Source organism: Chelmon rostratus, chromosome 11 (genome assembly GCF_017976325.1).
Source record: "Chelmon rostratus isolate fCheRos1 chromosome 11, fCheRos1.pri, whole genome shotgun sequence".
Classification (NCBI taxonomy): domain Eukaryota; kingdom Metazoa; phylum Chordata; class Actinopteri; order Chaetodontiformes; family Chaetodontidae; genus Chelmon; species Chelmon rostratus.
In genome coordinates this window covers 27,021,545-27,039,782 of record NC_055668.1, presented here as the reverse complement: position 1 = coordinate 27,039,782, position 18,238 = coordinate 27,021,545, and the positions used below count along the sequence as shown (strand labels likewise).

General features: G+C 44.6%; 2 protein-coding genes across 3 annotated transcripts; one reads left to right on the top strand and one right to left on the bottom strand.

The window, feature by feature from the left end:
- Positions 1–5,055, top strand: aifm2 (apoptosis inducing factor mitochondria associated 2). Of its 2 annotated transcripts, none has more exons than XM_041946957.1 (9): positions 1–97; positions 1,184–1,360; positions 1,802–1,917; positions 2,056–2,175; positions 2,289–2,381; positions 3,092–3,200; positions 3,287–3,439; positions 4,336–4,536; positions 4,612–5,055. In XM_041946957.1, exons 2-9 carry the CDS (start codon positions 1,186–1,188, stop codon positions 4,761–4,763), a joined length of 1,119 nt encoding a protein of 372 aa, XP_041802891.1. In that variant the 5' UTR covers positions 1–97; positions 1,184–1,185; the 3' UTR covers positions 4,764–5,055. The 2 variants fall into 2 exon arrangements, with proteins under 2 accessions (XP_041802891.1, XP_041802890.1); XM_041946956.1 differs by having other exon boundaries at positions 48–223.
- elovl6l (ELOVL family member 6, elongation of long chain fatty acids like) lies at positions 5,010–10,500 on the bottom strand. Its single transcript, XM_041946963.1, has 4 exons — positions 10,320–10,500; positions 7,832–7,963; positions 6,776–6,927; positions 5,010–6,688 (listed from the first exon to the last, which is right to left on the bottom strand). The coding sequence occupies exons 1-4, from the start codon at positions 10,430–10,432 to the stop codon at positions 6,258–6,260; spliced, it is 828 nt and encodes a 275-aa protein (XP_041802897.1). The 5' UTR covers positions 10,433–10,500; the 3' UTR covers positions 5,010–6,257.
- Between the last annotated feature and the right edge of the window lie 7,738 nt (positions 10,501–18,238).

The following is an 18,238-nucleotide window of genomic DNA, read 5'->3' as shown; positions in this document are numbered from 1 at the left end:
CAGAGGAGGAGATTTCAGCAGACAGAAGAGCTGAGAGTCCGAAGAGTTTAAAGACGATCGACGCGTTCAGTCGATCCAACGTTTCTACCTGCGGCAGGTGAGTTCACTTCCTGTCTGTGCTGTTAGACACGTGCTTCAGACTGAGACCAACTGAAGACCGTTACTGTCGTCATGGAGCATCAGGACACGCAGACGAGACGCCTGATGTTCAGCGAGGGAGGAGGTATTCCAATCCGTTACTTCAGTAGTCGAGTAGAAGTACTACAGTGTAAAAGTACTCCAGTAGAAGTAGAAGTTCTGCATTCAGAGTTACTGTCAGCCACAGTTCCAGCCTGTCTTCATATATATACCGTGTGTATTTTACTGCGGTGCACAGTAACCAGGTACATCATGCAGCCCAGTAACGTAAATGATGACGTAATCGAAGAAGTAATCAGAGTTCCTTGATGTTCTGAAACAAACGGCCTGTTTCAGATCATCCAGATTCATTTAACTGAAGAACTTTCTTCAGTTTATCACAAACATTCAGCATCAACACACCTGGAGATACGAGCTTTTCACTGGACAGGAAGGAATCTGAAGAGTAACTAAATTCAGAGAGATGTAATGGAGTAAAAATATGAAGTAACATTGTTTTGGTTTTACTCGTTTCAAATGAATCATTAAGAGCAAAAAGTGAACAAACAAATTCATTTAGATGAGTTCTCAAAGCTTCTCTCACATCTGATCGTTATATTTGATTGATTGATCGATTGATTGATTGATTGATTGATGTATGACTATATTGTGATTAGTACTGATCCTGGAAAACGTCCTCAGTAGTACTAGAATCAATCTGTGGCTCTGAGGCCTCAGGTGGCTTTGGGGCCTCAGGTGGCTCTGGGGCCTCAGGTGGCTTTGGGGCCTCAGGTGGCTCTGGGGCCTCAGGTGGCTTTGGGGCCTCAGGTGGCTCTGGGGCCTCAGGTGGTTCTGAGGCCTCAGGTGGCTCTGGGGCCTCAGGTAGCTCTGGGGCTCCGGTGGAGAACCCGACGCCGGAGAACACCTGCTGTTCAGGTCATGAATCCGGGTGCGGGGACATAAACCTGATCCCACTCTGGCATAACGGGGACTCGCGTCCTGATCCTGAATGTTTGCGTGAGTCTTCGCTGATCGGAGTCCTCGTGTTTGTTTGTGGGTCTGGCAGCGATGGGGGCTCAGGCCTCGTCAGCGGAGGCGGTCCACGTCGTCGTCGTCGGCGGTGGATTCGGGGGCGTCGCGGCGGCTCAGCAGCTGAAATCCAGAGGACTCAGTTTCACTCTGATCGACATGAGGGACGCTTTCCATCACAACGTGGCGGCGCTCCGAGCGTCCGTTCTGCCCGGTAACAAGCGAACGCCGTCAGTTAGTCAGCGTCTGTTTGAATGATTTGTTCTTTATTTTCTTTAGTCTGGATTTCTCTCATCATCTTCTCTGATCTTCATCGATCTACATAAATGCAGAGCAGCAATTTCAACTACAAATTAAACATTGAAATACATTCAAACAGATAAAGATAATAAAATATTACTCTTCTAACTGTTTGTTATTATTAGAAATGATTAAATCATAATGTGTCATAGTTTTTATGTGACAGATGAACTTTACCACACAGGAATCAGCTGTGTGTGTGTGTGTGTGAGTGCGTGTGCGTGCGTGCATGCGTGTGTGTGTGTGTGAGTGTGCGTGCGTGCATGTGCATGTGCATGTGTGTGTGTGTGTGTGTGTGTGTGATGGTGTCCCAGCGCAGCGTGACCTCTGACCTCTGACCTCTGTCGTCCTGCAGGCTTCGCTCGGAGGACCTTCATCCCGTACGCTGAGACGTTTGGAGACAGTTTTGTTCAGGGCCGCGTGGAGCGAGTGGACAGCGAGCGACAGACGGTCGTCCTGCAGGGGGGGCGGGTGAGGAGGGGCCTTCAGCTGTCTGACGCACAGACAGGAAGCTGCTTCAGCTGCAGAATGAACCTTTGGACTGTGATAAGTCTGTGACTTTGGCCTTTAAAGATCCTTTACAGTCCCGTTTGTTCCTCTGTGCTGCAGGAGATCCAGTACTCCCACCTCATCCTGTGTACTGGGACTGATGGAGCGTTCCCCGGGAAGTTCAACGCCGTGGCGTCGTATCAGACCGCCGTCCAAACGTACGAGGACTTCGTCAAGCAGGTACGAGACCGGGACGAAGACTGAGAGGCAGAGGGCCAGTTCATCACATCCCATCCAACCTGTGTGTGTGTGTGCGTGTGCGTGTGTGTGTGTGTGTGTGTGTGCGCGTTCAGGTCCAGGCTGCAGACTCGGTGTTGGTGGTCGGAGGGGGGTCGACCGGTGTGGAGATGGCTGCTGAGATCAAGACCGAGTATCCAGACAAAAAGGTGACGACAGACTGACCTCTGATCAGATCTGAGCATCGCTGTCACTCATGGGGTGCGTCCCAGTTCTCTTAAACTGCATCCACGTTTCCTACACTTGTGTCTTAGTCCCTCCCACTGGGGACGCATGGAGGGACACAAGGACTGGCGAGATGGTCCTGAAGCACTTCCGGTTCGAGCGAGGAGAGAGGAAATGTCAGTTAAGAGAATTGAGATGCACCCCTGGTGACCTCTGACCTCTGACCTTTGACCTCTGTTGGTTGTGTTTGGTGATGAAGGAGCTGAAGTTTGAGATGATGAGTCACCAGCAGTGGAAGAAATATTCACATCTTTACTGAAGTAGAAGTACAAATACTGCACTGTGAGAATACTTCACTATTTAACACAGTTCATACTGAAATATATATACCACTACTACTGCAATACTATGTTAGAATATTTGATCCATACCGCCTACTCCAGTACTGCTTATCACAACTCATGCTACCACAAGTACTATACTGCCACTGCTACTACATTACTGCTATTGTTACTGCTAACTTATGCTACGTGGCTATGGCTGTTACTGCTAAACCTCCCCACCACAGGTACGACATGTACCATTTTTCTTGTTGCTCACTGACATGTACCTTTACTGCTGTTGCTAACAGTACTAGTGATCGAAGTATTTGTGTCTTGCTGTCTCCGCCGTGCGTTCTCGTGTTTCTGCGCAGGTGGTTCTGATCCACTCCAGAATCGGGCTGGCCGACCCGGAGCTGCTGCCCAGCGTCAGACAGCAGGCCAAACAGGTTCTGCTGGACAAAGGGGTGGAGCTGCTGCTGGGTACGAACGCCTCACGTCTACCTGCAGACAGGTGTCTGGTTCGGGCGGGTTCCGTCGGACTGTTACCAAGCTGCTGTGTGTTGCAGGTCAGAAAGTGTCCAACCTGTCGGAGCTGCGGCTGAACGTGACCAATAAGAACACAGTGGTCACCACAGACAGAGGAGACACACTGACCACAGACCTGATCATCAACTGCACCGGACTGAGGGTCAACTCTGCAGCCTACACCTCCAGCTTCTGTGAGAGCGCGCACGCACGCACGCACACACACACACACGCACACACACACGCACGCACGCACACGCACACACAGGTACATACACAGGTACGCACGCACGCACGCACACACGCACACACAGGTATACACACAGGTACACACACACAGGTACACACACACAAAGGTACACACACAGGTACACACACACACAGGTACACACACAGGTACACACCCACACTGGTACACATGCACACAGGTACACACACACACACGCACACACACAGGTACACACGCACACAGGTACACACACACACAGGTACACACACACACACACACAGGTACACGCACACACACGCAGGTACACACACACACAGGTACACACACACACAGGTACGCACACACACACAGGTACATGCACACTCACACACAGGTACACACACACACACACACACACATGCAGGACCTGAATCTTATGTCACTGCACTGCAGGTGTTCAGCCACTGGAGGTCAGCAGAGACGAGCTTTGTAGGTTTACTGACTGTTTCCTCTGTATGTGAAGAAATACCTGCAACACCTCCTCACCTGTGAGAGCAGGTAACACCTGCAGCTCTTTATTTCTTCACTTCATGTGACAGTTCAGGTTCAAGTCTCTCAAACTGTGGCGTGTTTTTCCACTGTCTGTCATGTTTATGACTCTCTCACCTGACCTTCCTCTAGCGCCACCACCAGGACAAACATTAACATCATTTCTCTTTTAACATGTTCTGATGGTCACAAACTGTGAGTGTTTCAGTTGAGTTCTTGTCATTCTGTTTGATCGATGTTTCGCGCAGCGTCACAGCTGATTTGGAATCAGGTCGTCATTGATCTTGAAATGACTCGATCAATAAGTGATCGGTGATGTGTTTGTGCTGACAGCCGGCTGTATGGCTGATAACGGAGCTCTGAAGGTGAACGATCACCTGCAGGTCGAAGGTTTCTCCAACGTCTTTGCGGTGGGCGACTGCGCCAACGTCAACGAGCCCAAGATGGCGTACCACGCTGGACTGCACGCCGCCGTCGCCGTTAGCAACATCGCCAACAGTCTGAGCGGGAAGGAGCTGACCTCATATCATACAGGTAGACACACACCTGTCTGTGCTGTTGGCTGACTGATGGTGTTACCGTTTGACTGACTGTGTTGCTGGTTGCTAGGTAACGTCACCATGTTGCTGGCGATGGGACGGGATGACGGCGTGGGTCAGTTTAACGGGCTGAAGTTGCCCCGTTGCCTCGTCACTCTGGCGAAGAGTCGAGATCTGCTGCTGTGGAAGAGCTGGAGGGAGATGGAGCAGAAGCAACCCTGAGCGTCTACGGTTCAGGAGGGTCTGCGGCTCACCTGTCGCTCAGGTGTCAGGAAATCCGTCTTCCACTTCTCAAAAAGGGTCTTGATGAACTTTAGAAGTGAAACACATGAAGACACCCTGAACGCCTCATTACCTTCACCTCTGAAGGAGGAGCATCATCACCGTGTTTACCTGCTTTAACGAAGCCTGACTCACCTGTTTGAGTCACCTGAAGCTCCGAAACACTTGAAATGAAGCACAAACATGTAAACAGCTTCTTTATTGTATTTTTTCAACAAATAAAAAGATTTGACTTGAAGATCTTCACGTGTTCTCATTCATTCATCAGCAGCAGAATCATAAAGTTCACAAAGTTTCTGCTGTTTCCTTTAAAACTCAAACTTTCACACTTCAATAGAATAAAAAAATAATAATAATAATAATAATAATGATGGATGAACAGCTGCAGAGGAAACAGGTTTGTGAGGACAAACGGTCAAAATTCACAACAAACAATAAATCATAAATATTCACCGTGTGATTGACAGGACGTCATTTCAATTTGAAAGTCAAACATTTAGTGGACGTGAAACGACGAGTGTTTGGAGACTCTTCCAGCCGCCGATCGGCCGCCATCATACGTCAAATAAATACTAATAAATACAAAGATACTGCTTCTCTGCATCTAATTTAAATGTTTTCATGTGTGGAAACACTGAGGTGTGTTACTGTGTCTGGGTAGAAACTGGTCTCAGATCTGCGTTTTCTTCAGCAGGAACTTCTCATGTGACTGCAGGAGAACAATCAGAGATTTTAACGGTTCATCAGAGATTAATGTCATCAAGTTAAACACTTTCAGGTTCTCTCTGTTCTCCATCACAGAACTGAAGCTGAACCAAACGAGACGTTCAAAGACGTCTGAGAACTCAGACATTTGGACGTTTTAGAAGCTGAACGATCAATCGATAAAATCTGATAAAATGTCGTCATGATGTCGTCATCTGACATCTGAAGCACCAGAGGAGGAAGCGTCGGGACGTCTGGACGCCGACAGAAGCAGAGCTTTGATTTTATTGAAACACCTGATGGCTCGTTCAGTCTACCAGGAGGAAAAAGTGAAGCTTTGAGTCATTTCATGTAAAAACGGACCATCGGTGTTTGTGCCTCCTGATTGGCTCACAGACTGTTGAGGCGTCTCGAGGTGAAACCAGTTAAACCAGTGCGAGCAGGATGGGAGCGTTCTGCTGGAATGTGACGGGTGTGTCAGAAACTTCCAGACTGACGAGGTGACACCTGAACGCAGCACTCTGTCTGTTCTGTCAGTTACATTTGAGTTGAATTAATGACGTGGGGAGAAAATCATTGAAAGGCACGTTTTCAGGAACACTGATTCACAGCTCTGGAGCGTCTGCAGTCTTTTACCGATCATCTCATTTCCAACAGAGCACGTTGACCTTAAACTGCTCAGCTTGAGTTCTGCTGCATCCAAACCTGAACTCAAAACTCAAAAAGTCTCTACTCCATCTTGGCGGTCTTGCCGTCGTTGCAGCGGCGCAGGTACGTCTGGTAGAAGAAGTTGGAGAAGAGCAGCAGGTAGCTGAGGTACATGAGCGCCGCCCAGGTGATGTTGTCGAGGCGGGAGGGGCAGTCTCCGTGCTGCATCCAGCGGTACACCAGCCCGCTCACCGTCAGCCCCATGGCCATCTGACTGATCTGAGCGGTGGTGATGACCACGGCGAAGGGCCGCGGCACGCGCAGGCCGGCCGCACGCGCGGCGTAGTAGCTGTACATGAGCGCGTGCACGGCGTAGTTCATGGTCATGAACCAGCCGCCGCCGGCCACCATGTCCTTGTAGGAGTACCAGGAGTAGAGCAGCACGGTGATGTGGTGGTACCAGTGCAGGAAGAGCAGCTTCTGCTTCCTCAGCACGATGAACGCCGTGTCGCCTGTGAGACACAAACCAGGGTTTAATCACTCGAGACAGACAGACAGGTAGACAGGCTGATTGGTGACAGGTGTGATTCACCACCGACCGAGCTCTGGAGCTTTGCTCAGGACGAAGGCGTACGCCCAGAACTTGCTGACGGGTCCGTTGTAGAAGCTCTGGTCACAGATGGACTGTCTGAAGCCGCTGCTGCTCAGGATGTGAAACATGTAGCAGCCGGTTCGAATCGCACCGATGATACTACAAACAATAACGCAACAGAAGAAGAAGAAAAGGCATCAGACAACAGAAAGGCAGTGAAATAATAAGTGTGTCCTTTAGTTTCCCGGTCACATGTCCCACAGGACCTGAATGCAGCACTAGTGTGACAGTTTCTTCTTGTCAAAACCTGGTGCCTACATTACCCACAATGCAAAGTTTCTATTGAAAGAATTATCAGCCATGTTTCTGTCCACAACAGGAAGTGGATCAAGGATCAGTATTTTCTAAACAAGTTTGCAGTTTGAATTTTGTTTCATATTTATTCTCGTCATTGATCTGAGATCTTTGTCAGATCTTTAAGATCTTATCAAAAAGATAAAAATGAGCCAAAGGCGACATTTTCACCTGGACGCAGCGTCATCATGTCAAGTCAAGTGTTTTTTCCTGAGATCAGCTGTTAGCAGGTCGTCCACGCTGGCTGACACCTCTGCATTGTTCTCAGAGCGACAGGTGAACTGACACCTCATCAAACACACCTGAGCTCTAATTCTCTTCATGATGGACAGCTCGTCACCATGGAGACGGCTTGTGTAAGTAGCGTCTCCATGTTGCTATTGGATCAAAGCTCTCTTCAGACAGCTTCCACACGACATGCCGCTGGTTACCATAGAGACGGAGGCGGTTAAAGGTTGCAGCTTACTCCAAGAAAACAACTTGAGTTGGAAACAAACTCGAGTTTTGACTTTTGTTTGATTTTAAATTGTTGGCTGACACGTTTTCACTGACTGCACAGGTTGGACAAAATAACAGAAACACCAACACAAACACTTTGGTTTTGTGAGGTCTCACGTCGCCATAATGACCAGCAACCACAAGCCAGAGTAGCTTCCAGACCGTACAAGACACTGTGCGACAGTTCTACGTCTTAAAGGTGTGCCGTTACCTGAAGACAGCGAGGCTGAGGGACCAGAGGACGAGCGGCCGCCGCAGGTTCATTTTGGGCCGAGGCTTCATGTAGTGCTGACCTCCGAACACCAGGGCGGCGTAAAGAGCGCTGAACACAAAAGACTTACTCCTGCAGGAGAAAACACGCTCAGGTCAAGACGTGAAGTAACATCAATACAATGTTTTCCTCAGGTAAAAAACATTTTCTATTCGACTAACATCAATTTTAGCCTGTTGGAGAAGCTAACATTGATGTTAGCATGTTGAGGACGTTATCCTCGCATGCTGGAGACGGTAACACTGATGTTTCACACCTCGCTGTTCAAATGCTAATGATAAAGTGTTTATGCTGACAGCTAAATGTTAAAATGCTAATGTTGAAATCACAGACATATAAACGGAGACGCCTCATTAAGCGGGTCGGCCCGTTGCTGCGATACGTCAGCGTGTCCGCCATATTGGATGAGGCAGATCTGCCCGTAAACTAAAGCAAGGAAACAGAGCGAACTTTATAAAGAGCCTTTCTACAAACTGATTGAAGTTAATACATTTCATCCACCCATTCACACACACTAATATATTCTGGAGACAAATATTCATCAAAAACAACATCTGTAACTTTTAATGTCATGGTTAGAAATGTTTTCTCCTTATATGTTTAGGACGTAGGTAAGTACCAAACCAACGTCTGTATTTTCTAATGATTTTATGAGATTTACTGCTACAAATGTAGGAAACACTGTTATAGTGATAAATACTGAAATATTTATATCAAACCTCTGTGTTTATAATAACCACATCCTGAAACGTAGATGTGACAGGGGGGGTTTCAGAATAAAGAGCACGAACGTTTACATCTAACTGATTTTCATTAATCATTTTCATATTCAGTGATTGATGAACATAATATACATATATCTATACGGTGTTGCCACTCTCCGGCAAACACACATCCAATATGGCGACATGGACGTATGATTCAGCTCGATGTGACGTTGGCTGAAATGTTATTTACTCTAATGTTAACAGGCTAACTGCTAACTGCTAACATTAAAAATTCTCATTTGTCTTCTGGCATTTTCATTGAACAAACGATTAACCGAGAAAATAATTTGTAGATTAATCAAAAATGTAAATAATCATTAGTTCAAGTCCGTTTTTTTCTGAAATTCAAATATGAGATGAATCGAGTGAAAACCTGACCACACCACTGAATTAAGTTCAACTGGATGTTGGAATTTTTACATCATGTTTTCATTTTTTTAAATCAGAAACACCTGAGTACAGACTCTCACTGTTGCTTAGCAACAACAAACAAAACACTCCATTTGCTCTGTGTAGCAGGTGGACCTAACAGGTAAACACCTGAGTGACTGAGCTCTGCTGTCTCTGCCTGGATTTGGTTGTGGTTTCACACTCAAAGTTGGCCCCTCCCACCTGGTTCACCTGTGGGAGGCTCACCTGTTCAGTTTACCAGAGTCCTGCCCTAACACCCTGCCCTTATTGGCTGGAGGCCACACACCCACTGCTCTCAGGCCTCCACCCAGAAACTTCCAGAAAGCAGACTAAGAAAATCCCGGTGGGTCAACCGGCTGGATTCACACACACACACACACACACACACACACACACACACACACACACACACACACACACACACACACCTTTAACATCATTTCCTTCAGCTTAATATTTCTGATTGTTACTGTTAAACTGGCCTGCAGTCATTAACTGACTGAGTTTCCGGCACATATTTAAATGTTTCATCATCTCTGCGGGTGGAGGCTTACCTGGAATAACCGGATCTAAATTAACTGCAGCAACATGCCGCACAGCAGAGTGACATCATGTTCCGGTGACTCACCTGTAAAACACCTGTAGTGTCCATTGAGCGGATTTACATAAGGCTCTAACAGTTTGTCAGATTCCTTTCACATCGTTGAAATGCCAACAATACCTAACGTTCATGTGTTTGATGGAAACCTTCCCATCGAGGCTTCACCAAATCCCCTTCACAAAGTACTTCATTAAGATTCTCCAATTTATCTCTAAATCACGGCTACATCGAACAAGAGAAGTTTATTTTCTGAATAAATATGACCAGTTTCTCTGTTCGGCATCAACAATTGTTTAATCCCACAAACCCAGAGGACACGGAGCAGCATGAGTCCTCCGCCTTCCTTCACTCTGACGCTTCGCTGTTCGCGTCCAGCAAACCGGCTGAGGTGACTGTATGTTGAAATAAGCGCCGTTTGATGGACTGGATGTAAGCCGAAACAAAAACTGGACCATAATCAGCCAGAAACCGCCGTCATACGTGTTTTTAACCGACAGCTGCTTTTAGCTGTAATACAGCGACTTAAAAACTGGATCTTTTAACGGAGTCCGGAACGCAGCGTCTCCCTCGCCTCACAGGAGCAGCAGTCACAGAAACTTCACGTCTCAAACAAAACACGCAGCGACAGAGAAACAGTTTGTTAGCTCACCAGTTAGCCTGCATCCACTCCATCGCTCCTCTCTCATCAAACCGCCGCTCGAAGCTGTACTCCGACAGGTGGAGGTGGAGCTGCGACTCATTCCCCTGCAACATGCTGCTCATTCTGCTTCTATGTGGTCAAATATCTGAACTCAGAGGACACCAGGCCGGTCAGTGTCTCTCTGTCTCTCCCCCTGCAGTCTGTCTGCCCACCTGGCTCAGCCCCAATTAAAGCCTATTAGCAGGGGGCGGGGCTTCACGGAGACACCTGTTGGTTGCTCTTTGTCTTTTGTTTGATCGAGGTGGTGACTGAGTCTGTCCTCATTCCGGTTTCTTTACCGTCCTTTTATGAGAAATGTTTCTGATCAATGAGACCAGCTGACAGGCAGGTGCAGATTATTCACAGTGTCTCCGTGGTCCTGAAGGGCCCCAGAGAAATCTGAAAGAAAAGTAAAATTCAAATAAAATCCAGATCTGCAGATAAATTTGTCTGAATTCAAATAAAATGTGTTTTTTTTATTTAAGTGAACGTTTGAAAGCAGGATTCTTCATCCATCTTCTACTTTCAAATAGTCCAAATATAACAGATATTATATTAATAAAACAATAATGAAAAACAAAGCATTCAAATGTGACACTTAACAATAATAAATCAAATAATAAAATCAAAATAAAATATGTATCGATAAGAATAATCAAAAAATAGGTAAGAAACAGGGAAACAGATATAACTTAAGTTATAAAGTTATAACTTTATAAAGTTATAACTTTATAAAGTTATAATTTAATAAAGTTATGTCTAAAATGTTGTTTTGGATTTTTCCACTTGAGTTTTCGTTCATTCGTTCAACACCGTCAACGCAGCACGACTCAGAGTTTAAATCTTTATTAACGAGTTATTCATAGAATTAAGTCTCAGTACAAACATGTGAAATAACTTCAGGTGAAACATCGAGTTCAAACAACATTTCATCTAAAACGAAAACTAAACTGGACTTTTCAGACAAGAGACTCGATGTTCATGTTTTACTGCTGAGTCTGAAGACACGCATTAGAAAGTAACTAAGTACATTTACTCAGGTACTGTACTGAAGTACACATTCAAAGTACTTGTACTTGAGTATTTCCATTTTTTGCGATTTGATACATTTACTCCACTAAATTTCTCTGTCAGCTTTAGTTACAGTTACTTTCAGATTCCTCCCTGTCCAGTGAAAAACTCGTATCTCCACATGTGTTGAATGTTTGTGATAAACTGAAGGATGAAGTTTTCCTTCATGTCTTCTTCAGCTAAATAAAGTGTTTAAAAAGCCTCTTGGATCAGCTGAAAATGCTTCGTCACAGAGCTGAAAACAGGCTGTTTTTCTGAGATACGAGGTTCTCACAGGACAAACATGTGATGATCTTATAGAATATGATGCATCGCTGCAGATTAAACCAGCCAACAGGATATAAAGTAGTTCAGATGAGCTCAAGCTGAAACATCTGCAGCAGTAAAATGAAGCATCTGATGATTCTTCTGGCGACTTTCTGGGATTCAAACCTTCGACCTTTGACCTTCCGGCCTCCACTTTGACCCACAGCCGCTTTGTTTTAATCAGTTTGTGCAGCATTAATCTGACAGATACAGGCTGGACACGAGGACGATGAGCAGTGATGAAGTCTTCAGTAAAAGTACAAACACCACACTGTAAAAATACTCTGTTACAAGTAAAAGTCCTGCGTTGAAAATGTTTCTCCAGTAAAAATATAATCAATACATGTACTTGAAGTATTAAAGTAAAAGTACTTAGTGCAGTAAAATGTCCCTGTGACTGTTCTGCTGTTCTCCTGTTCTATCTGTTCTCCTGTTCCGCTGTTCTATCTGTTCTCCTGTTCCGCTGTTCTATCTGTTCTCCTGTTCTATCTGTTCTCCTGTTCCGCTGTTCTATCTGTTCTCCTGTTCTCCTGTTCTCTCTGATCTCATCAGATTACTGTGACTCAGTCGTTCATGTCAAAGCAGGATTTTACTGTTGGAGCTGGTTGAGCTTCATTTGAACTAATGATTCTTTTCATTCTGGATCAATCAGCTGATTATTTCCTCCATTAATCGATCGATCGAGGCTGCAGAGGACGGACAGAGACGCAGTTTCAGCTGTGTTTCTATAAACTGACGGTTAACCAGCAAAACATTTGATAAACTCTTCATGTGTTTGTGTGTATAAATCTGAACTTGTCACTAAAGCTGTCAGATAAATGTAATGGAGTAAAAGTACAATATTTTCCTCTGAGATGTGGAGGAGAGGTAGACTGTGATATGAGCAAAGTACAAATACCTCACATTTGTCCTGAAGTGCAGTACTTGAGTAACTGTACTTAAATCCATTCGACCACTGAAAGTGAAGTAACTGAAGGTCTTTGGGTGGAGCTCCACCGTTTGAAAGCGAAGCCGCAGGACGCCCAGTTTCATGTCTGTCTTTGTGTCTTTGTGTTCGTCCTCACTGAGAGGAGACGAGCTGCGAACGGTCCGGATGTTTGATCTGAGTCCTTCGTTCAGGTTCTGCTGCTTTACTGAACTGTCGTTCAGTAGTTTCCCTCCGCAGTTCAGAGGGAAACTCAACTTTTATTATTCCTCCACATTTAGCTCACAGCTGGACTTCCTGTGTAGATCAGACTTCAGTAAAAGTGTATAAATACTGCATTCAAAATGAGTATAAAAACTACAAAAGTATTCACATCAAAATATACTTAAACTTTATACTTACTTATTACATATTTCCTTTTGTATAGTCATTTGTATAAATGTACATACATTTAGTCAGCTTTTATTTTTCTCTGTTGCTATATTTCTATTTTTCTATTTTATATATATATGTACATATATGTATATATATACATACATATATACATATATACGTATATACATGTACATATATATATATATATATATATATATATATATATATATATATACGTATATACGTATATATGCATACATATATACATATATATGTACATATATATATATATGGTTGGTTGAGGTGGAGCTCATGTTCATGCTCATGACTTTATATTGTAAGCCTTCAGGGTGAAGTCAGAGGTTTGCTGCCACCTGCTGTTTATGACCTGAAACTGCACAGACACACAGTAACAGATGTTAACACTTTGTAACATCAACATCCACAATAAAATGTGATGATAAGAAATAAGTTTAAGGAGAACAAAACCTGAGATTCAGAGAATAAAGTCAAAGTATTTGGAGAAATGAATCATAATATTGTGAGAATGAAGATTTGATGTTGAGAATAACATTAAATTTGACAAGAAGAAAGTTTGACATTGTGAGACAAAGAGATGAATAAAAGTATTTCAAGATGCTGCCATCATGTTTTGTGAAAATACTTATATTTCAAGAATTAAGTCTTAAGATAAGATAAAATAAGATAAGATAAGATAAGATTAGATAGAACTTTATTTATCCCCAGTCGGGGAAATTTGGGCATTACAGCAGGGAGGGAAGAAAAATAGCCGCAGAGATAGAAAACATAAAAAAAACAAAATACAAAATCAAAAGTAAACGATATATATATGTACATGTTATACAAGCAAATGAAATGTTGTATATAAAAGAAAAAGATATGTAGAAAGCGTGCATTGCCCCAGTAGCTGTGGAAAAAAGAACAATATAAACTGCCTTCAGATTAAAAATAATAATAAATAGTGTTACTGCTGTGGCAACTCAAGGTTGACTTACTGTTTTTACTGGAACTGTCAACCAGAGGAAAAGTTCAAACGTTATGAGGACAAAGTTATAATTAAGAGTAAGTAGGAATATTTCGAGATAAAGTCTCAAAGAGCTAATAGCTGTAATCCAGCTGGATTTAGTATTTCTGGACCTTCATCCAGCTCTCAGCCTGGAAACAGGACCTGCAGAGACGATCAAGGATAAAGACTTGAAGTTGTTCTGTGACGTTTGTTTTGTGAAATTACGACTTTATTCTTGAAATATTCCAACGTTTCTTTTGTAAATGAAGTTTCTTATCATCACAACAATCAAGAAGAATATCTCCTATTTTATGTGATATGTTAAAAAATGAAGGAATAATTTTATTTCAGTGCTGATTTGTTTTATTGAACGACATCATGGTTGAAATCTCAGATTCGGCCCATCTGTTGTTTTTGTGTGTCGTCTGGTGGCTCCTGTCTTACGTCGCGTCACGTCACTGTACGTCACCTAAACGATGCGGAAGTTGAAGTCACCGTGGAGAACGTAAACTAATGTCAACCAGCCGCCGAAAGATTTAAGAAAAAAAGCAGAAGAAGAGAGAGAAACAGGAGAAGAAGAAACGGAGCGAACGTGAACACGGCGGAAAGTTCACCTCCAGCTGCGCGCACACCGCCGCCGGCATGTAACGTAACTTAGCTAGCCGTTACTCTGCCAGTTAACGTTAACCGTAACATCTGCCGTGTCTGTGGCCGTCGGTCCGCTCGTCACCGACACCGTTACCGTTAAATGGACCCGCCGGTGACTCAGAGACCACATCGGTGTTGCTGTGGTGTTGCATGTTCGCCGGAGAGCTGCGAGCCCCGCTGCATCCTCTGCTCTGCTGAAGGCAAGTGAACCATATACGAGTCTCATTTGAAAAAACTCTAATTTTTAAATATCTTTGGATATTATCGAAATTGTACAAATAAGTGAATATAAGTGAAGGTCCTTTTCAATTCACTAGCATCTCCTCATTATTTCGGCACACATTTTATTCCGGCAAACAGCCGTTCCTTGTAGTAAAATGTCTACTTTTACAACCCTTCATCTGGCAGCGATTGTCTGTTAACACCACGGTCCTCCCTGCTGAGCGGTGACCAGCAGCAACACGAGTCTCTTGGAAAAGTCGAGATTTCAGCGATGGCAGTGCTGCTTGGTGGATTGTATAGATGCCGTACTGAAAGCCATTGTCCGGTGGTTTATAAAAGGCTTTGAGTTACAGATAGCACGGTGTTAACTGTGGAGAAAAACGAAGGGAAGCGTTAAATTGAACATTTTTTGAAAGGAGTTCAGGCGTGCTGGCAGTTCCCGACATCAGCGGGTACCAGAGCTTGAAAAAGCAGCGGGTCTTAATCTTTTCATCAATCATACGAGGTTTCCTGCTCTCAAAGTGCGTATGAGCATGCTTTACATCCCTGTTTTTGTTTAATGGGTCAAACTGCAAAGATAATTGATCCAGTGGGGGTAAAGTGAACCGTAACCATCAGTCAGGATCGGGATCAGGGATGTGGAAGGTCGAGCCCCGTTAAAACGACAGGACGCAGTTTTCGGCCGGAGAAGGGTCACATCCCTGCGGAGGGTGTGAAAGAAGCTCCTAGAACAAGAAAACAAAGAGGTCAATGAATTTTGGCTAAAAGTCCTTTTATTTGTGTCTTTTGTTCTCAGAGCTGCAAGAGCTGACGCCTGTTTTCTGTATTGATCAATTTATTGATATTTTTTCAACTCAGTGTCGCCAACTATGAGGAATTATCACAGTCATGTCCTCAAATTGCTATTTTTAAAATGTATTTTGTGTTAATGTTGTAATAATGTTTAATATTCGAATTGATTGGCAACAATATTGATGATCAATTATACACGTGAATAATTGATGAGACATTCTGCTTCCGGTTCTCCAGCTGCAGCGCACTGTAGGCTAACTGTTAGCATCAGAAATGTTGAAAGAGGAAACACGGAAACAAGGTTTCTGACATTAAAACTTGTTTTATTTTGGTGTTTTTTGGTTTTGATTTGTTTTTCTTCAGATTTTTTCTTCTTTTTTTTTACGTTGTCAGTTTTTTTTTGGTTTGGTTATTTTTCAGCGTCACTGTTTTTTTTGGTTTCAGCTTCCTGTCACCATTTTGGCGTGGAGAGGCGGGGTTTAAGGGGAGGGCCAAGGAGCTTGTGATTGACATATCTGCACACTAATGAGAAAAGTCTTCTGGATCAGAGGACTGCTCCGAAGCCTGTGACATCACTACGCACCTAGCATACCGCGCTAGCTTCCATGAGTTCACCTGGAACTGCCAAACCACAGTGACAGTTAGCTTTGAACTCATGCTATGCTGGCAGTGCTAACCCTAGCTAATGTCAACTATCAGAGCTAATGCTAGTTAGCAGTGTTCGGCCACAGTGCCAACATTTAAAGTCGCTGTTGTGCCCCCATATTTTTCTCTTTTTAAACTGAGCTCTGGTTTTTGGACGACAGGAAGCAGCTGGACGGAGTTTCACTAAACTCATGTTTGTTGTATTCAACTTTAGGAAATGTTGAAACCAGGAGTACAGAGTTGTTGAGGGATCAGTCTGCAGTTATTCTGTGTACTCCGACTCTGACTTCTCTGTAAATACACACTGAAAGTACAAGATGGAGGGGAGTGATGAAGATGAGAGCGAAGATTGTGAACAAAGTGGAGATGAAATTCATTTTATTCTCTTTTGTCCTTCAGACACTTTATGTTGCTTTAAGTCATCTGACAGACTTCCTGTTGGCTGCCGTCCTGTGTGACTCCGCCCCCAGTCACTGAGGTACTGCAACACACACACACACACACACACAGACACAGAGACAGAGACAGAGACACACACACACACACACACACACACAGACACAGAGACGTACACACACACACAGAGACACACACACACACACACAGAGACACACACACACACACACAGAGACACACACACACACACACACACACACACAGTCCGTATGGATTTGAGGTGCTTGGTGCAGCCTGATTGGTGTTTGTTGTTCAGGGTTCAGCTGTAGCTGTTCCTGCACAGTCCTGGACTGGTTGGGGGGGCAGTGAGTATGGGGGCTGGTTTTAGACCAGCACAGGGACCTGTTAGGAGTTTATTATCCATCAGAACTCTCTGGTCTGTCTGCTGTGTGTGCTACAGGCCTCGAGACCTGGTCCAGGACTCGATCTGGTGGTTTTCACATACGAGCAGTTTGTCTTGGTGTGTTGGTGAATGACGATAATCATAATGCGATAAAAAACAATCCAGAAATCTTTCTCAGTGAGTCTGACGAGCAGGCAGAGAAAATCAATCAAACATCATCATCAAAATCATCAAATGTTTCACAAAAAGAAAAGCTACTGTGACTTTTTATTAAGCTGGAACTGGATCCAAAATGAAACAAGAGATCAACACAACCCTAACAACACTGCGAGGACGTCTTCATCAGTTCATCTGTGTCTGACTTTCACCAATCAAAGGAACCAACGCAGCACCGAACTCATCGAGAAGAACCCGGCTTCACCAACAAACAGCCGTTTCTGAAGAACACACCACAGACCTCGTCTGCCCTGCTGTCATTACAGACAGTGAACTCACCACAGACCTCGTCTGTCCTGCTGTCAGTACAGACAGTGAACTCACCACCGACATCTGATGTATGACTGTACTGTCGTGCATTGTGACATCACTTTTGGGGGTGTGATGTGTGATTTATTGTTTAATCAGCCTGTGTCCCAACTGTAATACCTCTTATAGTCCTTCAAAGCATTTCCAGAGTCCTGATACTGGACAGGTTTGACCGGGTCAGCTGACCCTCTGACACCCCCCCCCCCCCCCCCCCCCCCCCACAGTAATAAGCTGGGTGCAGCCATCTGTCAGCGCTGCTCTTCATTGGCTGAAGGAGCCAGGTCTGCAGGCAGAGGAGGACAGGATTGGCTGGCAGACTGCCTGGAAGAAGGGGCGGGGACGTCAGCTGATTGATAGACATCGAAGTGGAGGAGGAGGAGAGGGAGGAGGGATGAGGAGGAGGAGGAGAGGGAGGAGGGATGAGGAGCAGGAAGAGGAGGAGCCTGAGGAGGAGAAGCTGAGTCGAGTCTGTAAATCCACGATGAGCCGGCTCTGCTGCAGACAACAAGTGTTCAGAGGGAGGAGGGCGAGCGAGGATAAAACGAGGCTACTCT